This window comes from Rutidosis leptorrhynchoides, chromosome 1 (genome assembly GCF_046630445.1).
Source record: "Rutidosis leptorrhynchoides isolate AG116_Rl617_1_P2 chromosome 1, CSIRO_AGI_Rlap_v1, whole genome shotgun sequence".
NCBI classification, from domain to species: Eukaryota; Viridiplantae; Streptophyta; class Magnoliopsida; order Asterales; family Asteraceae; genus Rutidosis; species Rutidosis leptorrhynchoides.
The window spans coordinates 503287707-503313381 of NC_092333.1; the positions used below are offsets into that span (position 1 = coordinate 503287707).

The following is a 25675-nucleotide window of genomic DNA, read 5'->3' on the forward strand; positions in this document are numbered from 1 at the left end:
TTAAAAACATCAAGAACAAAGAATTTAGTATTTTTAGAAGGTTACCCAAACGAGATGAAGTTGGTATGGAATCGAAGAGGAAGTTGCAAGGATTCCAAATATGTAATTTGTTTTGAAGAACGCTTGCTATATCGGATTTAGATGATGAATTTATGTTGAGTGAGTTGAGAGAAAATGGAAGTATCAAAGATGAAAAAGGGAGGTGAATTAGTGAGTGGAGGTGAAAGGTTTGACTAGTTGACCTAGTCAAATCTTTGGTCTCTTGGCAAGTTTAGTCCCTCAAGTTTAAAAGCAGGTGCGCGAATTACCTAAACGAAATATTTTAAAACGCGTATTAACGGAAGATGTTATAACTATATAACGGACTTTAAAAATAAATAGACGGAAAGTAAATGAAAAAGGCAGGATGTTACAGTTGTTGTATTCATAGACGATATCTTAATCTACTCAAAAAGCGAAGAGGAACATGAACAACACCTCCGACTCGTGCTTGAACTCTTGAGACAAGAACGACTCTATGCCAAATTCTCCAAGTGCGAATTTTGGTTAAAGGAAGTTCAATTTCTTGGTCATATTGTAAGCGATCAAGGTATTAAAGTCGATCCTGTAAAAATCGAAGCCATTAGTAAATGGAAACCCCCACTACTCCTACTCACATTCGTCAATTCTTAGGCCTCGCCGGGTATTATCGTAGATTCATCGAAGATTTCTCGTTGGTTCCTCGTCCTCTAACCGCGTTAACTCACAAGGGAAAGAAATTCGTATGGGCAACCGAACAAGAGTCCACATTTCAAATCTTGAATAAAAAGTTAACCACCACTCCTATCTTATCGCTTCCCGAAGGCAATGATGATTTTGTTCTATATTGCGATGCCTCAAAACATGGTTTTGGGTGTGTGTTGATGCAACAAAAGAAGGTTATTGCTTATGCCTCCCGACAATTAAAAATCCACGAACGAAACTACACGACACATGATCTCGAACTTGGAGCCGTTTTGTTTGCACTCAAAATTTGGAGACACTATCTTTATGGAACCAAAAGTACCATCTTCACTGACCACAAAAGCCTCCAACCCATCTTCGATCAAAAACAAGTAAACATGAGACAACGGCGGTGGATTAAAACTTTGAACGATTACGATTGTGAGCTTCTTTATCATCTCGGGAAGGCAAATGTAGTAGCCAATGCCTTGAGCCGAAAAGAAAGAATGGTGCCTCTTCGTGCCCGAGCCCTAAACATCACCATCCACACCAATCTCAATAGCCAAATCCGGGTAGCCCAAGATGAGGCTCTCAAAGATGAAAATATTTCACACGAACACTTGAACGTTCTCGTCTCTCGATTCGAAGTTATGGAGACCAGACTCCGATATTTCACCGGAAGAATTTGGGTGCCTAGTTATGGGGACTTACGAAGCCTTATTCTAGACGAAGCCCGTAAGTCAAGGTACTCGATTCATCCCGGTGCCGGTAAAATGTACCACGATCTCAAAGAACAATATTGGTGGCCGAACATTAAAAGGGACGTCGCTACTTATGTTGGAAAGTGCCTAACTTGCTCCAAAGTCAAAGCCGAACTTCAAAGGCCGTCCGGGTAACTTCAACAACCCGAAATCTCGCAATGGAAGTGGGAAAGAATAAAGATGGACTTTATCACAAAACTACCTAAAACGGCGAGCGGTTATGATACCATTTGGGTTATTATTGACCGTCTCACCAAATCCGCCCACTTCCTAGCCATGAAAGAAACCGACAAAATGGAAAAACTTGCACAACTTTACATAAAAGAGATTGTATCCCGTCACGGTGTACCCTTATCGATTATTTCTGACCGAGATGCCCGTTTCGCTTCTAGATTTTGGGGTGCCTTGCAAGAAGCCTTGGGAACGCGTTTGGACATGAGTACCGCATACCATCCACAAACCGACGGGCAAAGTGAACGCACGATTCAAACTTTGGAAGATATGTTACGAGTTTGTGTTATCGATTTCAGAAAAGCTTGGGAAAGGCATTTGCCTCTAGCTGAATTCTCTTACAACAATAGTTATCACGCGAGTATTAACGCCGCACCTTTCGAAGCATTATATGGCCGCAAATGTTGTTCTCCTATTTGTTGGGCCGAAGTAGGTGACAAGCAAATCACTGGACCCGAACTCATTCATAAAACAACCGAGAAGATCGTTCAAATCCGAGATAGGCTCAGGACAGCCCGTAGTCGTCAAAAGAGCTATGCCGACATTAGACGAAAAGATCTCAAGTTCCAAGTGGGTGATCGTGTAATATTAAAAGTCGCACCTTAGAAATGTGTAATCTGTTTCGGGAAACGTGGAAAGCTAAATCCGCAGTATATTGGTCCTTTTGAAATCTTGGAGCGTATTGGACCCGTTGCTTATCGGTTAGATCTTCCGACTCAATTGAGCTCCGTTCATCCTACTTTCCATGTATCAAACTTGAAGAAGTGCCTTCCTGAACCCGAACTTGTCATCCCTCTCGAGGAGCTTACCATCGATGACAAACTACATTTCGTGGAAGAACCGGTTGAAATTGTGGACCACTCCGTCAAGACGCTAAAACAAAGCAAAATCCCGATTGTCAAAGTTCATTGGAATGCCAAAAGGGGACCCGAGTTTACTTGGGAAAGACAAGATCAAATGCAAAGAAAGTATCCTCACTTATTCGTTGAGTTGGCAACGCAAGATCCCAAGGAGGAAGCAACGCCACTACATCTACCTAAATTTCGGGACGAAATTTTTTTTAAGGAGTGGGTAATGTAACAACCCGCCTTATTCCGTTTACTTTCTATTTAATTATTTTAAAGGCCATTATTTAATTATAACATCTCTCGTTTACTCTACGTATTTAAGGTAATTCGTTTGGTTAATTCACGCAACCGCTTTTAAACTCGAGGGACTAAAGTTGCCAAAGGGTCAAACTAGTGACTAGGTCAACTAGTCAAACCTCTCCTCCTTCACTCATTCATTCACCTCCACTTTAATACTTCCATCTTTTTGCTCTCAACTCCTAAATCAAAGATTCATCATCCATTTTCGATCTAGCAAGTGTCCTTCAAAACAAAGTACATATTTGGAATCCTTGCATCTTCCTCTTCAATTCCATACCAACTTCATCTCTTTTGGGTAAATTTCTAAAAACTCTAGATTCCTTGTTCTTGATGTTTTTGAATTATAAAAGTGTTAATTAGTGTCTATTGCTCAAGTCTAACATGAATATGTGAATTATTTGCTCGATCTTGTTATTTTGAGTAACTAGCATCAACTTGAAAATGGGTGTGTTTAATCTTGAGTTTTGGTTTATTAAATGTTGTTGTTACGTTAAAGTTCATGTATTAAATGTGTTACTAGCATCATTAGCTTCAATTTGATGTGTAGGTTGACTTGGAAAACTTCATGAACATAATTGTTAAATTTATGATTTTGAGTTAGGGTTTGATAGGAGTAGAATGAACTTTTGATTCATTGAATGCCATGAGGTGTTATTGGTGAGTATTTAGTTGTATTGTATGCGTAATTACCTACGAAATAGCGTATTATATGTGTGCATTTAATTCCCGAATCATCAATATGCATTTATGAACTTGAAGCATTTATGATGAACATTAAATGAACATTCAACTTGGATTTGATTATTGTAAATGATGTTTTTGGTTAATGAAATGTGTTTAGTTGTGTTCCTCGTTAAATTACCTTTCCAACAATATAAGATACGTGTTTTGAATGTTTACGGTTCGTTATTTGTGAATTGGTGAAATTAAATTCGAGACTTGAACATTTAGAAACAACCAGGAACCAGCTCACGCCAAATGGCGCGGCGCAGCCACCAATTGGCGCGGCGCGGCAATTGCCGCATTTGGGGGCTGTTCAACTTTCCTTTTTCACATTAAATTCTACCTATGCTACGCACCTCCGATTAACATGTAACTTGTTCTAACATGCTCACATATGATAAATTAGCTCAAAAAACTTGTTCGAGACCTGACCCGAACGTGTTGACTTTTTCGTTGACTTTTGACTTGACCAAAGTTGACTTTTATCCAAACTTAACCAATACTTTGTTTAATCGTTATAACCTCTCTCTTGTACTTATATCTTGCATGAAACTTGATAACGTGATTCACATGCTATATAATCTAGTCGTAACGAGCCATAGGACTAATTGAACAACTTTGACCGACTTCATACTTTACCGATATTGATACGACCTATTGTTTAGGTCAAGACTATCATACGTTCTTGCACACGTTTACTTTGTGAAGTACCTATATACTCGTGTACTCGAGGTGAGATCATAGTCCCATTCTTTTCAACAACTTTTATTCTTTAAATCATGGGATGAGAAACATATACGTTTTATACTTTTATGCTTTGAACACAAGTACAGAAACAAACATTCCACATGCGAGTTAGAACAAAAAGCCTCAATTCAATTATCATTAGTTACACTTGTAGGGTGTAAACGTGAACTTATGTTGTGTGGATCCATACGGGCTTGACGCGCCCTCATTCGGACGGTTCGCTACCGTTAGCGGATGAAATATATTTTCGGGTATAGTGTAGGTTCTAACACTATGATAACGGGGTTCGTAAAACAGTTAAGTCTTGATATTTATGTGCTCGCGAACGTACAACAACTTTGGAATGCAAACGATTTGGATAATCAACTTTATGTTAAATCTTGTGGTTCAATACAATATACTTACTAAACCTATGATTTCACCAACATTTTTCGTTGACAGTTTCTATATGTTTTCTCAGGTCCTTGAACGCTAAGTGATTCATGCTTCCGCACACTATTTTGATACTTGCTTGGATGTCGAGTATACATGTATGCATGGAGCGTCTTTTGACTTTACTTTATACTGTGTCACATAGGTTTCATTTGTACTTTAAATGTTGTAATGTAACTAGTTGTTAAACTACTTTGTAAACTTTAAAACATCTTTACATTTGAAATGAATGCGACATATTTTGGTCAAACTTGGTTTTAAAGACTTATGACCACGTTACAGGACCTAAGTTGATGGAGCCGTCAATGACGATTTTGTCGGGTCGTCAAAGAGAAAGTGTATGGTAAGTGATGTTAACACTTATGTCGGCTTACATAGTTAACACTTACTCATATGTTTGTCATCATCAAAAAAGGGGAGAATGTTGGTTAAGATTCCAATCATAATATTCAAACGTTAATCACTTTATTTTGATGATGACACACAAGAGATAAGTGATTAATCATATGTAGGATGACATGGGTTCATAAGCCTAAACTATCTCTAGCAAAAGACCAATACATAAGTAATTATCTTGGTAAAAATGTTACGCGGCTGCACTACGGTCGACCGTGACACTGGCCGTGTATGTCCTGTACCAACGAATTCAAGTTTTTCTAAAACTATCAATCTACGGCTAACCTCACGGACGACCGTAGCTCGACCGCAGTTTTCTCTGTTACCAAAATCATCCACTTTAAGTTAGACCACTTTGAGGCATCTATAATTTGCAAAACCTTTTTAAACATACTTATAATAGTTGCTCTTTTTGATCTCAAAAGAGTTTTGAACCAAAAGATGTTAATTTTTACTAATCACACCTAATGACATCTTAATGACATTTTAAGCTTGATTTAGACTAAAACACTTGAGTGTTTTATCTCTTTATCCTAATACACAGTGTCATTTAAAACATACTAATAATGGTCATTAAAGTCCCAATTAAAGAGTTGCTCACCCATTAGTTCTATGTATCATTATTTGTTTGAGAATGCAATTAGTTCAAGTCTAGTCAAATTGTAACAAGAATCATTATGTTCAAACTAGACTCAAACTAGTTTATTTGAGTTGTAACAATGTTCCAAAGAGCAATATACATCCATTAGCAAGATGACAAGCAATTGAGAAATGTTGATGAAGTGTTTGGAAGATAATGGTTTGTCAAGAGAAAAAATTCTGCAATTGCCTCTTTAAGTAATCAATGACAAATGGTCAAAGCTTGAAGACTTTCTTCTTTTATGGACATGTCAACCTCCATGCTTATGTCCAAAACAAAAGGGGTAATAGGGATGATTTCAGAGATAATTGGCCTTTAGTTGCAGCTATTCAATAAGGGAAAATGACAGTTTTGAAAGGACAAAAACGGCCATATGAATCAGATGTTAGAGGTACACGGTCGAACCACAGTCGACCGTGCAGTGAGCCGTGTAGCTTCCAGGTAGATTTCTCTTTCCTATAAAAGCAAATCCTTGAAGCATTTGAAGACTCACCTCTTGCGCTCATATTTTTCACATACTTACTGATATCATTCTTATAATTAAATTGTAATCTTTTAGAGTGATTCTAGCAAGAGTACTTGTAAGCTTAAGTTGTAAGTTTACTTGTAAACTATCTTCTTAAAGGGATCTAGAAGGTAGTTGTATTTTTCACTAGGATAGTGCATTAGGAGCTTGTGGTAAGAGTTATAGGTGTTTGTGAAGTCTTCAAAGAGACGTAAGAGTTCTCAAGTTACATCTTATCGAAGTACTAGTGTTGTATCCGGACACTCCACCGAGTTTGGAGTATCATAGTGAAGAAAAATCTCAATTCGTAGAATTGAGGAGTGGATTAAGGAAGATTAGTTAACATCTTCCCGTACCACTATAAATCGTTGTGTTTGTTCTCTCTTCCCTTATCTTTTGATTATAATTTTATATATATATTCATATTGTTAGTATTATTAGAGAACAAACATTTCAAGTCACACTATATCAAGTTCAAGTTCAACAAAACGTAAAGAAATTTTTGAAAAATTGACTAAGTAACTATTCACCCCCCTCTAGTTACTTACAGGAGTGTTATGTCATTTTCACTCAATAAGACCAAATCCCACACATTTAATGCATATAGTACTTGTATAGGATGTTGGGTTTCTTTTGTAGGTGCTAGATGGAGTAAAGGTTCCAAAATGTGATGTTCAAATCTGAGTCAAACAGTTATACAACGGATACATAATTTGGACTGAAGCACGCACGGTCGAACTACGGCCGACCGTGTTGGCAACCGTATGACAACGGCTATTTTTTGAATCTCACTATAAAAGGCAAGCACTGAATAGCATTTGAAGCTGACCCTCTTGCATATTTCAAAGGCTTATTTCCAGAGATCACAAGTGCTTTAATTACTACTCAAATGTGATCAAGCAAGAGAAGATTCTATGATCTTATAGATATAGAATTTGGTTGTTGTAAACTTACTAATCAAAATCATTTATCTTGTGAGTTTACTTGATGTGATGTATGTCCTAGTATTGTCTTAGGATCATCATTGCAAAGTGTATAAGTCTTGTAACTTCAATTAGTAGAAGCATAGGCTAGCTTAGTGATCTACTTCCTTAAAGGGACTTAGGAAGTTGATTAATCTTATTTGGAGATTAATACTTGTCCAAGGTGAAGACAAGTTGATCTAGGTTGGAGTTGATCTTTCAAAGGGATAGAAAGATTAGGTTTGTTGTCTACCAAAGAAGTTGAAGACTTGTAAATCGGATCTCCACAGGGTTTGGAGAAAAGTGCTTAGTGAAGCAAGAAATCCCGATTAGTGTAATCGGGGAGTGGATTAAGGTAGATTAGTTAACATGCACCTAAACCATTATAAATCCTTGTGTTTATGTTCTTTACATTACTTTGATTATCATTTTGAACATATACACCACACACATCAAGTTTGAGTTGAATTGGTTGATCATAGTTAATCAAATTTGGTGATCAATCGAAAAAGTGTTAAAAACGTATCAAGTAACTATTCATCCCCCTCTAGTTACTTACAAAGTCCTTTAGATCAAGAACAATAAGCACCCAGTGATTGGCATCTTCCAACAGTGTTGGGAATAGGACCTACCATTTACAATTAAAGATATAAGTGTAAAGTATATATATATATATATATATATATATATATATATATATATATATATATATATAAAGTAAATGTATATGTTTATGTATATGTAAATTGTATACGTATATGTATAAAGTTTACTAACCTTCTGACACTTCGACCAATGTGGGAAAGGGAGTCTCGTACCGTAGGCATAACATGTGATATCGGGATTGGTGTAATCTGGGTCAACTTTTATACCCAACTTAAAAACCCGCATCCACTTAATCATGTCCGCCGGCATGATCACACATCTTTGACGATTCATTAGCGGCTGAAAATCCATATCATCTCAACGGTAGCTCCACCACAACAACAAAGATGCCCAACCATTAATATTATGCAATTAACAAATAGTTAGTCAATATTATTATACACATTTAAATTTACGATATTAAGAATAAGTTTATAAAAACTTACAAAGTTATCTAGCCATCCGCGTTCAAATTTACTTGTCAGTGATGAATATAAATTCGTTGTATAGGCCCCGAACAAACACTGAAAGGCACTCGACATTTGGATCCATCATCTTTTCCGGTGTCGTAGGGTCTTCCAGATTCCTTTCATCCGCATATATGGTGGGAGGCCCGGGATAGATTAATCCAGATTCATGAATTAAATCGTCAACGATTTCTAGAATAAAAGTATCAACAACTACCGGAACCCTCAATCTCCTATTCCACTGTTGTTTTATCGGCATTTCTTTTTCTGGTATGTCAAGCTTTTTACCACCCTTTTTCATCATCTGTGACGGTGTAACGTAAGGAGACATCCTAGCCCTTGCAACCCCACGGTCCCCTTTCTTTTCCTCTGAATTACCGGTGAAGCAACCTTCACACTAGTGTATGGAGACATACTTACCTTCCTCTGAATTACCGGTGATTGAAAATCTTTCTTAGTTGTTTGAACTTCTATATCTGACACCTATCCACCAATGAAATCACCATCATTCTGTCAAAAAAATAAAATACAGTTTAAGTAACAGAGTATCCTGCATGTAGTCGACCTTCATTCTAGTCGTCTAGAGTGTAATTTGACTATAGTCGACCCCAAAAGTGGTCGATTATAGTGTATTATTGCAACAGTCGACCCATTGTATGGTCGACTAATCCACTTACAAACTGCACAAATTTATATCACCATCACCATACAGTTTATACTTATAACTTATAAACTAGAGGAATTATAAAATAAGAAATTACATGCACTTGTTGGTGTTGTTGTTATTGTTGAAGCTTATGTACCATACCATAGATATTTAAAATACTTGTCCGATGCTTGGTTCTAGAATGATGTAAACCCTCCACTACCTTTAGTGTTTCACGTGTAACATGGATGTCTGCCTCAATCCGATTGTTTATCACCTTCTTCTCCTTGGCATGTTTCTTTTCCTGATCATCTAATCTCTTTGACAGTTTCTCTATCATATTCGTCAACTCCTTCTTCGACTTATCATCAATTGTCTTTGGACCATCACTTTTCTTCATCGAGACTTTAGCATCGGGGTTCTTGAAATAATTCAAACTAGCCACTCACTCTGAGTTGCATCAACTCAACATACTCATTCCAGCCCATGATTTTCTTCTTCCGTTTCCAATGGATTCCACGAGGGATGCCATCACTAACTGGCTTGAAAGCGTATGCTTCTATTCGGTGTTTGTATGCCTCCCATATCCACATCTTCAAATAAATGAAGATTTCGGTTAAACGTGAAACATGTTATTTGATTAACATTTATAAGTACAGATTAATATCTTAAATGCCCAAGTGAAGCCGCTCAAATAGTATGTCGTCACCCCCTTCTGGTTTTTGTCTGCTGCATGTCTTTATAAGGTACCAACACGCGATGCAAGTGATTATAAAGTTTGGTCCATATGAACAAACCCCACGGATACTTGTTCATAAACTCAAAGTCCTCTAATAAAAGAAGTATATCATTGTTTACACCATCCCGCAACTGCTTGCCAAGGAAGCATAAGTTAATTATCAACTCAATCGCGACTAGGACCTTATCCTTGTCATTTTCTTTCAACTCATCTTTAAAAAAACCGTCGTGAAATTCTGAAAGATAGTGGGGACCACTATGTCGTTTACTAAAACACGAGATGAAACCGATAGATCAAAATCAGACCTCTCTTGACCTATCCAATCTACAAATGATGTAACCGAACCAAACCGCATCCCGGTAACCAAGCAAAACTCACGTCGACCGCACCTAATGACATGATCTCGAGTAGCTCAAAACCATAGCTCTTCTGGCTCCTCACATATTTCGCGTCCGTTGATTGTAAATTTTTTTGGACGGTCAATCTGATTCATTAATAAGCAATGTATGTATCCTGGATCATTGTCATCACACTTTATATCTAACCAATGACCAAAACACGTTTCTCTGAAAATCTTTGTCTGAGCCGGAGTGAGTTTGTTTTTAATTTCACGAATAAGAGACATCTTGCTTCGGATAGTGACCTTCGCCTCGAACCAAACCTGTAAACAAACAATGTATATGTCATTATGCGATTAACACAAGATTCGAGTATACATATGCATATAGAATCTATACATATACATATATGTTGATATACCTACATATAGAGAATATACATACATATGCAGTTACATATAGATACATATACATATACATATACATTTAACTATACATACATATAGATAAAAAAAAATACATATAAGTAACAGAATATCCTGCATATAGTTGACCTTGATTCTGGTCGACTATAGTTTAATTCTACTATAGTCGACCCCAAAAGTGGTCGACTATAGTGTATTATTGTGACAGTCGACCCCTTGTATGGTCGAATACCCCACTATCATTCTGCACTAATTTATTCCACCATCACCATACAGTTTATACTTAAAACTTATACACCATAGGAATTATAAAATACATATGTATGGATACATATACATATACATTTAACTATACATACATATAAATACATATACATATACATTTAAATATACAACATCATATATATACATATACATATACACACAGTTACATCCATACACACAGATACATATACATTTACATATACATACATATACATATATACACATATACATACAGTTACATATACACAAATATACAGTAGACGATCGAATTAGGGTTTACCTCCACATCTGTCATCTTTGGCAGTAGACGATCGAATTGGGGTTTATCTTTGAATTAGGTTTTATCTTTGAAATCGATATGTGATAAGAAGAAGCTAATGATCGAATTGAGTGTATCTGCAATAAATCAGGGTTCATGGTTCGTATCTAGGGCTTGTGGGACGAAAATTTGTAATTTGAAATGTGAAACTTGCTATTTCAGTGCTTAATATGTATACTCGACCAACATTAATGTCGCCCGTGTAATTTTCGGTCGAATACAGTGGTCGACCTACCTAACATGGTAGTCGACCAACACCTCTATAAACTATGGGCGACCACATTGAAAAATGTAGAGGTCGACCATACAATATGATAGTCGACCGCAATGCTAGTCGACCTAATGGTGTAAAAAGACAATTTAAAAAAAATGTATTTTAGACGAAAACTTAAAAAGAAAAAAGTGTATTTTGGCGAATTTCTCTTAATTTAACCACAAATTGAAAGCTAAAGTAATATATTAAAAAAAAAAAATGAGGAATTCTAGGTTTACAAATAAAAATTTATAAAAGAAGTTACAAAGTGACATATTTGTATTATATAGGTTAATTTTATTTTATTCAGCTCTCCAATCTCTCTCTCTTTTTTATCTATTGGTAACACGTCATTTTTTAAGAAACTGTTTGTAAAACTTTTGTAAGCATAGTATTTCTCGAAAAAAATATTGGTGGTTTCTTTATTCAATATTATCATTATGTATAAGTCAAACTATCATAAAAAGGACCGTTATCTCTATACCAAACTATCATAAAGTACGAATTTCTTGTTTAAAACCCAAATTACTTGCATTTGTGATTGTGTTGAAGAAGGAACATATATTGTTTCTTGTAACATCACTAAGTGACATACCAACTACTAATATTATTTGGTCAATTGACAGTTAGTGTATTGAAGGTGTTATCATTTACATTTTGACACTGACTTGATACCAAAATATTAGCCTTCTTACATACTCCGTATTACTTTCACAATAAATAATCATGAATTATCAAGGAACGAGTTAAAGCTTTAAATGGGTTGGCTTCAATCTCTCTTATACCCCTTCAAGACCCTATGGAATCGAATTCAGTTCACTCATACTCGCCATAGAAAACGTACGTATTTGATCATTTCTTGAAGTCCAAAATCTACACGAGGTATGATGATGTTACATTTTTGAATTAATTTTGTTTTTTTTTTTTTTTTTTTTTTTGTAGGTAAAGGATTGTATATGTTGTATGAGGACGTGAAGTGTTGCTCGTGTGAAGATGTGCAAATGTTATGGTCAATGTTGGTTGGACCGGATTTTGCGATCTAAAATAGTTGTATTTATTATATACGAGTATGATAGGAATGTCTATGACGAACCAATCAACTTTACTTGTAAACACTGGGTGCATTTGTGTCGATCTTTTGTGAGTGTATGCGCATGATAGAGACTCATTGCGTTACTTGTATATATTTGTTTCGTAAGATATATATATCTAAAAAAGAGTGTATTTGTATGTAATTACAATAATTAAATAGTTCTTGTATATTTACTTTATACAAGTTTCTATTCTATAAGATGTAATGATTTACCATAGAAGCTTGACTTGAGCGGTACGAGGTGAGATACAACTTGGGTAGTGTTAACACATGTTCGATTCTCACTCCAAACAATGTATATCCATTCTTTGATGGTATTGGAAACATCAAAGCGATTTGAGAAGACCTTCGGGGTTTTTCGCAACCTTCGATGGTACTACCAACATCGTCGCGAATTGAGTTTTTTCCTAAGCATGTGTGGGTGACAAACATGGGCGGACCTATGTAGGGGCAGAGGGGTCGCCCGCCCCCAGTGAAATTGCAATTTTAGTGCAAATATTTTTGGTTTTCTGATTTTGCCCCCGGTGAAATTTTTTTATGCCCCAAATCATTCATATTTTGTCCCAAAATCTTCGTATTTTGTCTAAAAAATTTCAAATTTTGCTCAAAAAACTCTATATTTTGCCCCAAAGCCTCCATGTTTTGACAAAAAAAATCCCTACATTTTAAAAAAAAAAATTCGCTCCCGGTGAAAAAAATTCCGAGTCTGCCACCGTGATAAATAAAAACATTCGACGTGATCGCCGTTTAAAAAAAAAGATAGTGATGTCTATTTTCCACTATACTATTGATCTAATTATAATTTCTATTTCTATATATTTATATAAAATAGAGTTTAAAAAAACATGAAATGTCATTATCACCTTAATTGTAGCTAATTGTGACAAGTGAAAAATTCACATATCTCTTCCATAATTATCGAAAAATTAAGGAGCTAAATAATATTTATTAATTTAAAATTATTACTTAAATGGAATTAATTAATAATACCGTATATTTTTTCGGCGAAAATAAGAATATATATATATATATATATATATATATATATATATATATATATATATATATATATATATATATATATATATATAGAACCATAAACAAAATCGAGAAATCATTCATTAAAATAACAACCGTATATAAATTGAATAGAGTTTAAGCTTTAATTCATTCCTTTTATAAAGCTTAAAAAAATCAAAAATGCTTGGAAAAATCAAAATCAACTTCATCCTTTTTAACAAACGAATGTACCCCATTTATCTAATTGTTGTCAACACATATCCTTCTTATCTAATTATTGTTTAACAAAATAGGTGATATATGTATATGTTCAGCACTCATCCTTCTTATCTAATTGTTTTTACGTTGTATCTTGTATAGAGGTGATTTTAAGACGTCATTTAAGATAGTAACGCTACAATAAATAAGGTAATTCATAGTGATATTAACCAAAATGCAAAATATGTTTCTTTTTTTCTTTGAATTTCTAAGGGCACATAATGTGCATATTATGGTCCTGTACGCCTAAAATGTGGTATTTGAAAACATGCTTACACTCTTTTATTATAAGTGGAGTTTTATAGTGTCTAAAATCACAAAAAAAAAATACTGTTTGGGATCATAGTAGACGATAACTGAAGGAATATATATAACAATAGCAAAAAAAATGTCAATTTTAACCCATTACCATTTCAAAGACTAACTGATATGACATATTGAAAATAGAATATTTATCCAAATTATGTATACTTCAAACTATTGGTTCAATATATGCCCAACTTTAAACGCTATCACAAACATAATCTAAAAATGAACATCAAATGTCGTAAAAGAACTGACTCATTTGAAACGGTTTTTGAGTAGCCGTGCAACGCACGGGCTCAAAACCTAGTAGTTGTCTACTATTGATCTAATTATTATAATTTAGTTGTCTAAAATTGATCTATGGTCTTAGGCTATAAATAATTTTTTGAGGTCTATTTTATACTCTGTTTAATTTGAATTTTTAATTTTTTTAACTGTAACATTAACCAAATAAATCACGTGCTTTGTTATTATGACTACAAATGGGCCAGCCCACTAAATTCTGTAAACATAACAAATTGCCCAACCCACTAATAAAAAAGTTAAAAGACATATTGATATCTCTCTATGTGCAAATTTGATTTTAGGGTTTCTAACTAACTACCGACTACGAAAGCAGCAATAGCCGTCGTCAGTTGGAGTAACTGATCTCAGGTATTCGTGAACTCCATTTCATTTTGATTCTAATTGCAAAAATTTGTTCTTAAATCAACGCCTATTGATTCACTTTGGGGCGAATTGTTTGTTATCACCCCAAATAGCTGAAAATTTAATGATTTCGACGAAATTAAATCTAAACATTTTTGCTAACTTATCAAATTAGATTTGAGAAGTTTACTAGGTATATGTTAATTCGTTGAATATTATTATCAATATAGTTTAGTTAATTTGTATCCATCAGATCATACACTTTTTGATTCATTTGCTAGTCTTTTGTAATCGTATTATTGAGTTTAGTTTAAATATCAGTAGCTATAGCTGTATGATTTATATTATTATAACTGCTTATATTTGTTCTTATAGGCTGCTAAATATCTTGTAGAATTTGAGTGTAGTTTAAATATCAGTAGCTATAGGTAAGCTATTTAATTAAATTAAACTATTTAAGTTTCTCTTACATCATTTTTAAGTGATATGTTATAGTTGTTTTTTGCATTTTGTGATGTAGCTTTATAGCTAATTTTAATTGTTATTATTATAATAATTGCTTATTGCTTATGCGTATATTTGTTCTTATAGGCTGCTAAATGTTATATCCCAATAAGTTAGTCGTAGTTATATCCTGTAGGAATAATGTTTAGTTTCCAAAAGTCTTAACTGTTTAAGTGTTTATTTTTATATGCTTATCAAGAAGTCACTAGAGCAATGTCTGTGTGTTTTTTTGACATGATTATTAATGAATGATTGATTTTCTCATGTATCGTTTTGTCATTGTGTAGAAAAAATGGCGGACACTAAGGCAGTGACGATTCGTACCAGGAAGTTTATGACAAACAGGCTTCTATCTAGGAAACAATTTGTGAGTTGTGTGTAAATGTTGTTGCATTTATCTCTAATGTTATGAGTCGGTTTATTGTGCTTACTTTTTTTGTTGATGTAGGTTATTGATGTGCTTCATCCAGGCAGGGCGAATGTCTCTAAGGTACAGATCTTCTTGTTATCTTTTTTAAGCTATCTATGTATGTGTCTTTTTTTTTGTATGTGTTTCTGCAAGTTAAAGGCTGATTTGAGTGTTTATATTATGTTAAAGGCCGAATTGAAGGAAAAGTTGGCCAAGATGTATGAGGTGAAAGATCCAAATGCCATATTTGTGTTCAAGTTCAGGACTCATTTTGGTGGTGGCAAATCAACTGGTTTTGGTTTGATATATGATTCTGTTGAGAATGCGAAAAAGTTTGAGCCAAAATATAGACTTGTCAGGGTAAAATTCTCTACACATATTTCGTATTAGTATTTGTTTTTACTAAAAGGTTTACTTTTTTCGAATACCTATTCCTTCTATTTTATATGTGACTTTTGAGATAAACGATTCGAGGAATATAATATTCTTATTTGGTTATATCTATGGCATATACTTTTTGTGTTTATATTTCTAACATTCTTATCACATTTTGTAGAATGGACTTGATACTAAGGTTGAGAAGTCAAGGAAGCAATTGAAGGAAAGAAAGAACAGAGCAAAGAAGATTCGGGGTGTAAAAAAGGTCAGTACTTAACATTATACTCCTACTTTATATTGAAGTCATTATTTTATTGAAAGATTGTTTTTTGTGTGAATGGATCATATAAACGATAAATATTGATTTTGCAGACCAAGGCTTGGGATGCTGCCAAGAAGAAGAAGTGATCCATGAAACTGAATGTGCTTATTTGCTTACGTCGAGTATTTTGTTATCTTGGTGCAATGTATTTTTGATTGCTAATTATAAACGTTTGTTTTGGGTAGTTGTTTCTTTCGAGAGAATGGTAATTTAGATAAATGAGAATTTGACTTTTATGTTCCTGTGTGCTTGATGTGTATTGCCCTTTTAATTTGCAAACTGGGATATATTTTTATTGCCTTCAGTTCTTTGTGACTGATACGTTTCTTTTTCATATTGGTTTTAACTGCGTAGATGAACGAACCTGTATTGTTTCTTGTAGTATCACTGATAATTACTAATAATAGATTTTTTTTTAATGACAACTCTCAATAAGAAAATTTATGCAAAACGTAGTTATACAACTTGTCACTTAAGACTTAAGAGCAGTTATTTTTCAATAGTGTAGTTATTTTCAATCTATAAGACCATACCCAATGGGGGTCGTGCTAGGTCGCTCTCAAACCCGCCCTCAGAGAGGTCCGATAGCATTGTACCGCTTGCGATCGCCCTTAATTGCCCAAGTGCATTTCTATGAACAAATTTCTTATCCACGCATAACTCAGAATGAAACTTATCTCCATTTTCAATATTCAAACGACTTTATAGTCTGGCTTTTTTCTTTATATTTTTTTCCCAACTCTTCAATATATACACTCCTATACCCTTTTAATTTATATCATATTTATTTTATCAGTATCACTCTATAAATCTCAACTTTACATAAACCATATACAAAACACAAACCACATCCAACTTCTCAACTCAAAATCAAAACACACACTTCACTCACTCACAAATGTTGACCCTTCCGCCGATCATTGTCTCATTTGACGTGTATTACGGAAGTGAATTCCGTAATGAAAATAAAGTTTACGATTATACGCGTGCTTCGAAAGCTTTTTTCAAAGAAATTGACGTTCGCGACTTTGGTTTACAGGAGTTGTTAGCATTTTGAAATAAAATGTACCGTTCGAACACACGGACAAGTATTATGAAGATGACTATGTTTCGGAATTTTCCGCTACGTACCTTCGCACCGACGAACAATGGTACGGTTATAAAATAAATCGTCGATCTGCGTTCAAATCGAATCTCTCTTTATTTAGTTTTGAAAGATGAAGAAAGTTTGGGTTGGCGTTACGTCGACGAAAATGCCGAAAATGGAGAATAACGAGAAGATTTACCCGCTAGGCTTTTTTATGATATTGATAGGCCGTTATTATATGTATTCTGACTAATATAACACCCGCTTTTATGGCCTAGAATTTATTAGTATCTCTAAATTATTTTATTATTATATAATTTGAATATGATATTTAAGTAATGGTTAATTGCTAAAAAAAATTAATAAATAATTAGATGAGTAGTATGTATATGTATCATCAATATGTACATATATCAAAAGTTAGATGAATCATATTTCTTGTTAGCTAAGATTCAATATGATTTTGACATATGCCAAGTCTATCATCTAGATTGCATGACTAAGCTACCAAAATGACAAGTGTCATACTTGCTTGTTAAGAGTTAGTGTCATCTCGACACATATTAATTCTAGTATGTAGACTAATGACAAGCACCTCACAAAATTTACTATAAATAGTATGGAGTCCTTAGTAGAAAACTCACACTAACATTCTACTTGCTCCCAATAATCTGTGACAACTCGGAAATTTCCGACCAAATTTAAACTTCATCTTTATATTATTCCGACATGATAAGCAGAGTTTATTAAGTTAAATCTCAAGAATTTTAAACTATGTTCATACATTCATTTAACCTCGAACAAATTCTGACGATTCACGAACCATTAATTAATTGGATATGAATATGTATATATAGGTATATGCATGTATTATAACTTGAGAATATTAACAAAGTATTAAACATATAATACTTTACATGAACGTATTTGTTTCAATATGTTTATCGATGAAATTAGAAGATAATATCAAATGATTGATTTATCAGATACATTGTTTGATTGCGAGTCTCTGTTGAGAGCTCCACTTTGATTTAAGAAACATTTCCTTTTTAACGGTATTCGGAATAAATGGTGAAGTCATTTACAAGTAAGAACAAATGTGTCAATTGACGTGGGTTAGACAAAAGTTAGTGGAGAACTAGTTTTCATAATGTTCGACTGATCTATTTTTCAAATATATGAAAATGGTTTCAAAAACTGAGTTATTGTAATCTATTATAAAGGTAAATTGATTATATAGAATTAGAAGAAATCAATTAAAGCTTTATATTATAAATTTATATATATAGTGTTTCAAAAACATAAACGTGTTACGACATAATATTTCTATTACTTAAACGATTTTAAATGAACTTTGAAATATAATTAGTTTTGAAAAACTAAACGTTATATTATTAAATAGATATTTCAATTATATGTTAAGATGTACAAAAATTATATTTTTAAACAAGAATATATATATATATATATATATATATATATATATATATATATATATATATATATACTTTACAATGCGTTAATGGATAATATAAAACGTCTCGATATTATTAAACGTATTTTGATAAACAACGAGACAATGATCTATAGAAGCAAATGACCAAAACACTCAAAATGCATAAGTTACATTTCGTGTAATATGGTTTACTAATGATTTAAGTATATATTTTGATAAGGGTACGAGTCACTAAACGTAAAGTGCTAGTTTTCTAAGCGTACGAAATAACGTTCGAGAAACTGGAACTGAGACTTAAGTCGAGTCACAACGTACGAGTCTTTGGGACTAAGATTACAATTTAACTACGCACGTAAATATAATATAATATATAACTAATTATATAAATTAAAAATAGTATATATATATAATATTATAAAACGGTAGCCGCCCATGTTTTAAATGGAAGTGAGCTGGAAAGAGCAGCCATGCGATCGCATGGCCTTTGCTCCCCTAACCCATGCGATCACATGGTGTGGGTAGGTGGGATACATCTCTTTAAATATCGAATTCTGGTTCAGTATAGTTCATAATTCACTCATCTCTCTATATTACTCGTATCTAATTATTATTATTATTATTATTATTATTATTATTATTATTATTATTATTATTATTATTATTATTATTATTATTATTATTATTATTATTATTATTATTATTATTCTTAGAAGTATTAAGTATTGTTATTATTAGTATTTATACATAAAATACTACGACGAGGTTATGAGCGAACGATTTCAAAACGGGTTTTATGAGCGAGATAGAGCTAAGGAAATTATGGGATATAGCTATGGAGGTGATGGGTAATGTTCGTAGGGTTTGCTCGTGAGGTCAACCTAGTGTTTATCGTCTCCGTTGCGTCTACGTACTTTCTGCAATATTGAATCTCAATATTGATACGTGAGCACTCATAACTTAACTTTTATATATTATTAGTGTATCCCTGACTAGTGCTCGAGTAAATAGGATTATGCATGCTTGTACGTTTGATATTATCGTTAGATAGTTTATGTTGAATCCTGAATTAGATACATATGCTACTAAGATAGGGTATATGATATGCATGTCGTTGGAAAGCTAGCGAAAAATTAAGAACTTTTCATTTAAAACTCGAATGGTTTCGATGAACAGATTAGAAGTTATAGTCAACTGAATTTTTGTATTATTGTTGAAATGATTATTATTACTATCGTCGTTATTATCGTTGTTATTATTATTATTATTATCTAATAATTATTAGTATTATTATTAATATTATCATTATTAATATATGTATTATTATTTAAAAATTGTTATTATTATTATTAATGTTACTATCATTAAAAATTATTATTAATATTATCATCATTATTATTATAATTACTAGTATTATTATTATTATAATACTTATTAGTATCATTATTTTTAAAACTAATATTAGTATTATCTAATTATTATGATTGCGATTATTATCATTATTATGAATGCGATATAAAAGAGTACAAAAAGCTATTAAACGAATCAATTAGGAAATAATGGGTATAGGTATCATGTTAAAATAATAACATTGTTAGTTATTAACTTAGATAAAAATATCATTTTCATTATTTTAATCATTATTATTAATATTAAAATTTTTATTAATATTAAAACTATCATTTTTACTAAAGTTATTATTAATAGAAATATCATTGTTATTATAAAATATCATTATCATTTTAATATTATTATTAATAAAAATTATCAATTTATCATAATTAATATCATTTTTAGTAAATATAAATACTGTTATTTTTATTAGTAGAATAATAATTATTATTATTACAAAATAATACAACTTTTAATTATTATTGTTAATATCAATATTATTTTATAAATATGTAATACAAAGATATTTTACTACATGTAATATAATTACATTAACAATACCTATCATTATATTTTTATGATAATAAATGAACTTTATAAATTTTGTTACTTAAGATATATAAAAGTATATTTTTATCAGATATATATTTTAATATAAAATTTTTTATGACTTTTATTATTTACTCTAATAAAATCTGTTAAATATATTAAATATATAAAACGACTATATTTAAGTTATAATCATGTATAGGTTTTGGAAGTCATTTTGGTCAAGTTAATTTTTGTTGACTTTTGCATATTAGTCTCGAGCATTAGGATCGTGGTACACTATGACTTGACCTAAATTGTTAGACAAATTTTGACCAACATATAAATATATATAACTAATATAGGTTCGTGAATCCGAGGCCAACCTTGCACTTGTTCAATGCCATCATATGTTTAATTACTATGAAATACAATATTGTGAGTTCATTTGATTCCCTTTTACTCTTTACATTTTTGGGACTGAGAATACATGCGCTGTTTTTATAACTGTTTTTATTAAATGCTTTGGAGATATATTTTTGAAATGAGAATACATGAACTGTTTTTATAAATGATTGACGAAATAGACACAAATTTCAAAACTACATTCTATGATAGAATTATTTGGATTCAGAGGTTCGATTTCTATAAAGATTGTATTATCGACCATCGGTGAGATGATTTTGCATTGCACGACGCATTAGCTACCGAAATGGTTCGATTTAGTAGTTAGTAACGGTGAGATGATTTTGCATTGCACTACGCATTAGCTACCGTTTTAGCTACCCTCGGTGAGATGATTTTGCATTGCACGACGCATTAGCTACCTTTGTAAAATTATTTGGCTCAATTTAGTAGTTAGTAACGGTGAGATGATTTTGCATTGCACTACGCATTAGCTACCGTTTTAACTACCCTCGGTGAGATGATTTTGCATTGCACGACGCATTAGCTACCGTTGTAAAATTATTTACGGTGAGATGATTTTGCATTGCACGACGCATTAGCTACCGTTATTGAAATTATATTGTGTTAACTACCACAATGAGATGATTTTGCATTGCACGACGCATTAGCTACCGTTGGTGAGTTGTTTTGAAAGGTTTCAATGTTTTTCATATGAATGATTTTATAGCAGGAATAGACCTGCACAGATTGTTTTCTAAATATGAGTATCTTGTGGTCTATTATATAAATGGGAAATGATTGATTTTGATAAACTAATGAACTCACCAACCTTTTGGTTGACACTTTATAGCATGTTTATTCTCAGGTATTAAAGAAATCTTCCGCTGTGCATTAGCTCATTTTAAGGATATTACTTGGAGTCATTCATGGCATATTTCGAAAGACGTTGCTTTCGAGTCGTTGAGTTTATCAAGACTATTATTAAGTCAATTATAGTTGGATGCGTTATGAAATGGTATGCATGTCGTCAACTTTCGATGTAAAGAAAGTTTATCTTTTAAAAACGAATGCAATGTTTGTAAAATGTATCATATAGAGGTCAAATACCTCGCGATGTATATCAACTTGTCGGTTTAATTTCATTATTAAGTAATACAAAGACTTAGTCAAATGTATTGAGGACGTTACTCCTGATAGGCCTACCCCCAATAATTAAGCATGCATTCAACGAGCAATTAAAAATATCACTGTAGGGACTTAGTCGGACATAGCCGGGTATAGCATAGTTTAGTAGTTTGGTACTTGTGTCTAAGTTGTAAAATGTAAAAACAGCATGTGTCTCACCCCAATAAAAGTAATTAAGTTTGCTAGCAATAAAGAGTGGGGCTATGAATTCACCTTAGTAAGTTGAGAGAGAGATTTATTCCTCGGAATAGAAAGTTGGATGAGTGAGCAGAAAAGTCAACCTATTGACATTTAAGAGTAGTAAGTGTTTTTGCCCAAGTTAATTAGATATTTAAGTATGATAGTGTTGTAAGTATAGTTCGTTTTACTAAGTTTCATTTCCTAGTAAGTTTCTATTTTTAGAAAGTTTACACTTTTAGTAGATTTCTTATCTTAGTAAGTTTCTATAACTAGAAAGTTTCTACTTTAAGAGTGTTTTCCATTTTAGGATACTTGCCGTATTAGATAAGCTTCCAATCACCCCTTTCCCTTCGAATGGCCATTTCAGTTCTAGGGGCTTGAGCTATAGGATCCTTTAAATCGGAAATCCAAACCCTTCCGCCTAGAGTTTCGTAGAAACCATTCGTCAAGAAAGTTTGAAGATCTATACATCTCTAATACATATCCCAAAATGTTTTTATGTGTTATAATATAAGTAGTAGGTTATAGGTGTTATTAATAGTAATAGTGTATACATGTTAATTAAAAGTATAAGTAGTATTAGGGTTTCATTAATTAGGGTTAGTAAATTAAAGTAGTATTTTAATGATTAGGGTTTAGGGTTTTGAGGATCTAAATAATATGAATGTTAAGATCATGCACGAATATGATTATGAATATAAACATGAATTGAAAGAAAGATTTAAAAGTTTTAAGATTTTGGATCATACCTTGTTAATGATGATGAAGATTAACAAGAAACAAGAAGAAAACTTGGTGATGAAGATCAAATAACCCAAACAATGAAGAACACGCTTGAAAATCTTGATAAACACGAAGAACAAGCTTGAAGATCCGAATACCACAAGAGAGGGAGAGGGAGAGATTGTTTTTGAGAGAGGATTTTGGTGTGATTTGTGAATGAGACTAGGAGTCTAGGGGTGTTTATATAGTGCAAGTATTAGAGTGTTAGTCAACATAAGGATGTTCTAATTAATGATTTTATTTTATTTTATAATTTTTAGTCAACAATAGGTGGTACTAGTTATATATATATATATATATATATATATATATATATATATATATATATATATATATATATATATATATATATATATATATAATATTTTATATATATATATATTTTTATTTTATTTTTTTAGTCAACATAAGGATGTAATTGTTTAAGATTCTTTAGTCTCATTATTATTATTATTATTATTATTATTATTATTATTATTATTATTATTATTATTATTATTATTATTATTATTATTATTATTATTATTATTATTATTATTATTGTTATTATTTTTACATTTACTACATGATAAATATTATTTTCTTTTTACTAATTAATGACTTGTATATATATTTTTTTATTTAGTTCTCAATTGTTTATATATATATATATATATATATATATATATATATATATATATATATATATATATATATATATATATATATATATATATATATAAAATATTTTATATATATTTTATTTTATTTTTTTAGTCAACATAAGGATGTAATTGTTTAAGATTCTTTAGTCTCATTATTATTATTATTATTATTATTATTATTATTATTATTATTATTATTATTATTATTATTATTATTATTTTTACATTTACTACATGATAAATATTATTTTCTTTTTACTAATTCATGACTTGTATATATTTTTTTTATTTAGTTCCCAATTGTTTTATTATTTATATAAATGTCACTTTTTATTTATTACTTATAGGTTATTAGTTATAATATTACATAAATGCATAAATTTTAATTAGCAGTGAGTGTCGACTAACAGTTTATTATTTTCATCTTTTATTAACTTGTCAATTATTGCACAAAGTTAATTAATATGTTTTATAACTCTTAACACTTAACAATTGTTGATTAAAGTTTAAGCATTAAGTTTTAATTATATTGTTTGGGCATTTAATATTGGAAAAATATAGAATGGAAAATGAGGGTCGTTATAGTACCTCTCCGTTATTAGAAACTTCGTCCCGAAGTTTTAAGTAGATTTCTCGTTTGCATCAGCAGTTGAGAAGAGATGGGGGTATTTTCGTATTGTTTAGTCTTCGCGTTCCCATGTATGTTAGGGGCTTCTACGCGAATCCCAACGGACTTTAACAATAGAGTTTGATTTTTACGTTCCCGGGTACGGTCGGGGCCAATGAGTGTTAACAATAAGTATATTATTTTGTTTACATGTTTGATCTCATGATCCTTAACCTTAATAGGTCGTTTACAAGTGCATTAAATGCGGAGAATTTTCCAAGGAATAACAAGAGTGTTGTTTGACTAGTTTTTCTTTAAAAGGAAAGATGATGCTATAACAGCATGAAATGTATTATTGAGCTCGTTAAGATCTTGAGTGTTTATGCCGCAATAGTAGGGCAGATAAAATAGAGTAGAGTACGTAATGATTTCAGTTACGTAGTTTGATGTATGGCTGGTGTTTGTTAGAGATAGTACCAGCTTCAAGTTTTGAAAGGTAACCATAATACCTTTAGTTTTCAAGAGATGTCTAATAGACAAATGAGATGTTAGTTGAGAGTTCGTTGATCTCAGGATAATACGAGCGATTAAATTTAAGACATCGTTCAGTATACATGAGAACTTGTCTTTAGAAATAGTTTCAGAATGTAGCTTTAAGATTTATGATTTCAGTTTCATGTCGAATCATAGATTAAAACTTGACTAGAATAACATCTAGTTGCAAACCAAAAAGGAAGAAATGTTTAGAGTATCTTCATAAATGTCTAAGGTAACTCCTTCAGAGTAAGAAAAGTGTTTTCGCACAAATGGTGAGTCGGTCTATTATTTACTTATGAGTTTAAATGTGGATGAGAATAAATGTGAATCATTGATTATAAGGTATTGTTTCTACCATGAAGGAACCTTTGCTTCCTTGTTCAAAAGATCGTAGTATTGATGTTTACGAGAGCGTCGTGGTTTGGCCGTGAAATACCGGAAGTAGAAACTTCTTAACGAATAACATAGTAAGGAAGAGATGATGTACGTAAAGAGGTAAGTCTCGTTCTTGCACGGAGAATGGGAATAAAGGTCATCCAAACATATTGGAGAGCAATACGAAAGTTTTAATAATAAACCAAAGTAATTTT

At 32.1% G+C, this 25675-nt stretch overlaps 1 protein-coding gene across 2 annotated transcripts in view; it reads left to right on the plus strand.

The window, feature by feature from the left end:
- The first annotated feature begins 14553 nt into the window (after positions 1 to 14553).
- Positions 14554 to 25675, plus strand: part of LOC139875996 (small ribosomal subunit protein eS24z-like) — a 297085-nt gene continuing 285963 nt past the window's right edge. The window contains exons 1-6 of one of the 2 annotated variants that reach the window (XM_071863295.1): positions 14554 to 14674; positions 15460 to 15539; positions 15621 to 15662; positions 15771 to 15941; positions 16138 to 16224; positions 16332 to 16615. In XM_071863295.1, the coding sequence (XP_071719396.1) occupies positions 15465 to 15539; positions 15621 to 15662; positions 15771 to 15941; positions 16138 to 16224; positions 16332 to 16367 (411 nt within the window). In that variant the 5' untranslated portion in view covers positions 14554 to 14674; positions 15460 to 15464 and the 3' untranslated portion in view covers positions 16368 to 16615. Of the gene's footprint in view, positions 14675 to 15459; positions 15540 to 15620; positions 15663 to 15770; positions 15942 to 16137; positions 16225 to 16331; positions 16616 to 25675 lie in introns of those variants that run through there. The other variant, XM_071863300.1, reaches the window with a different exon arrangement.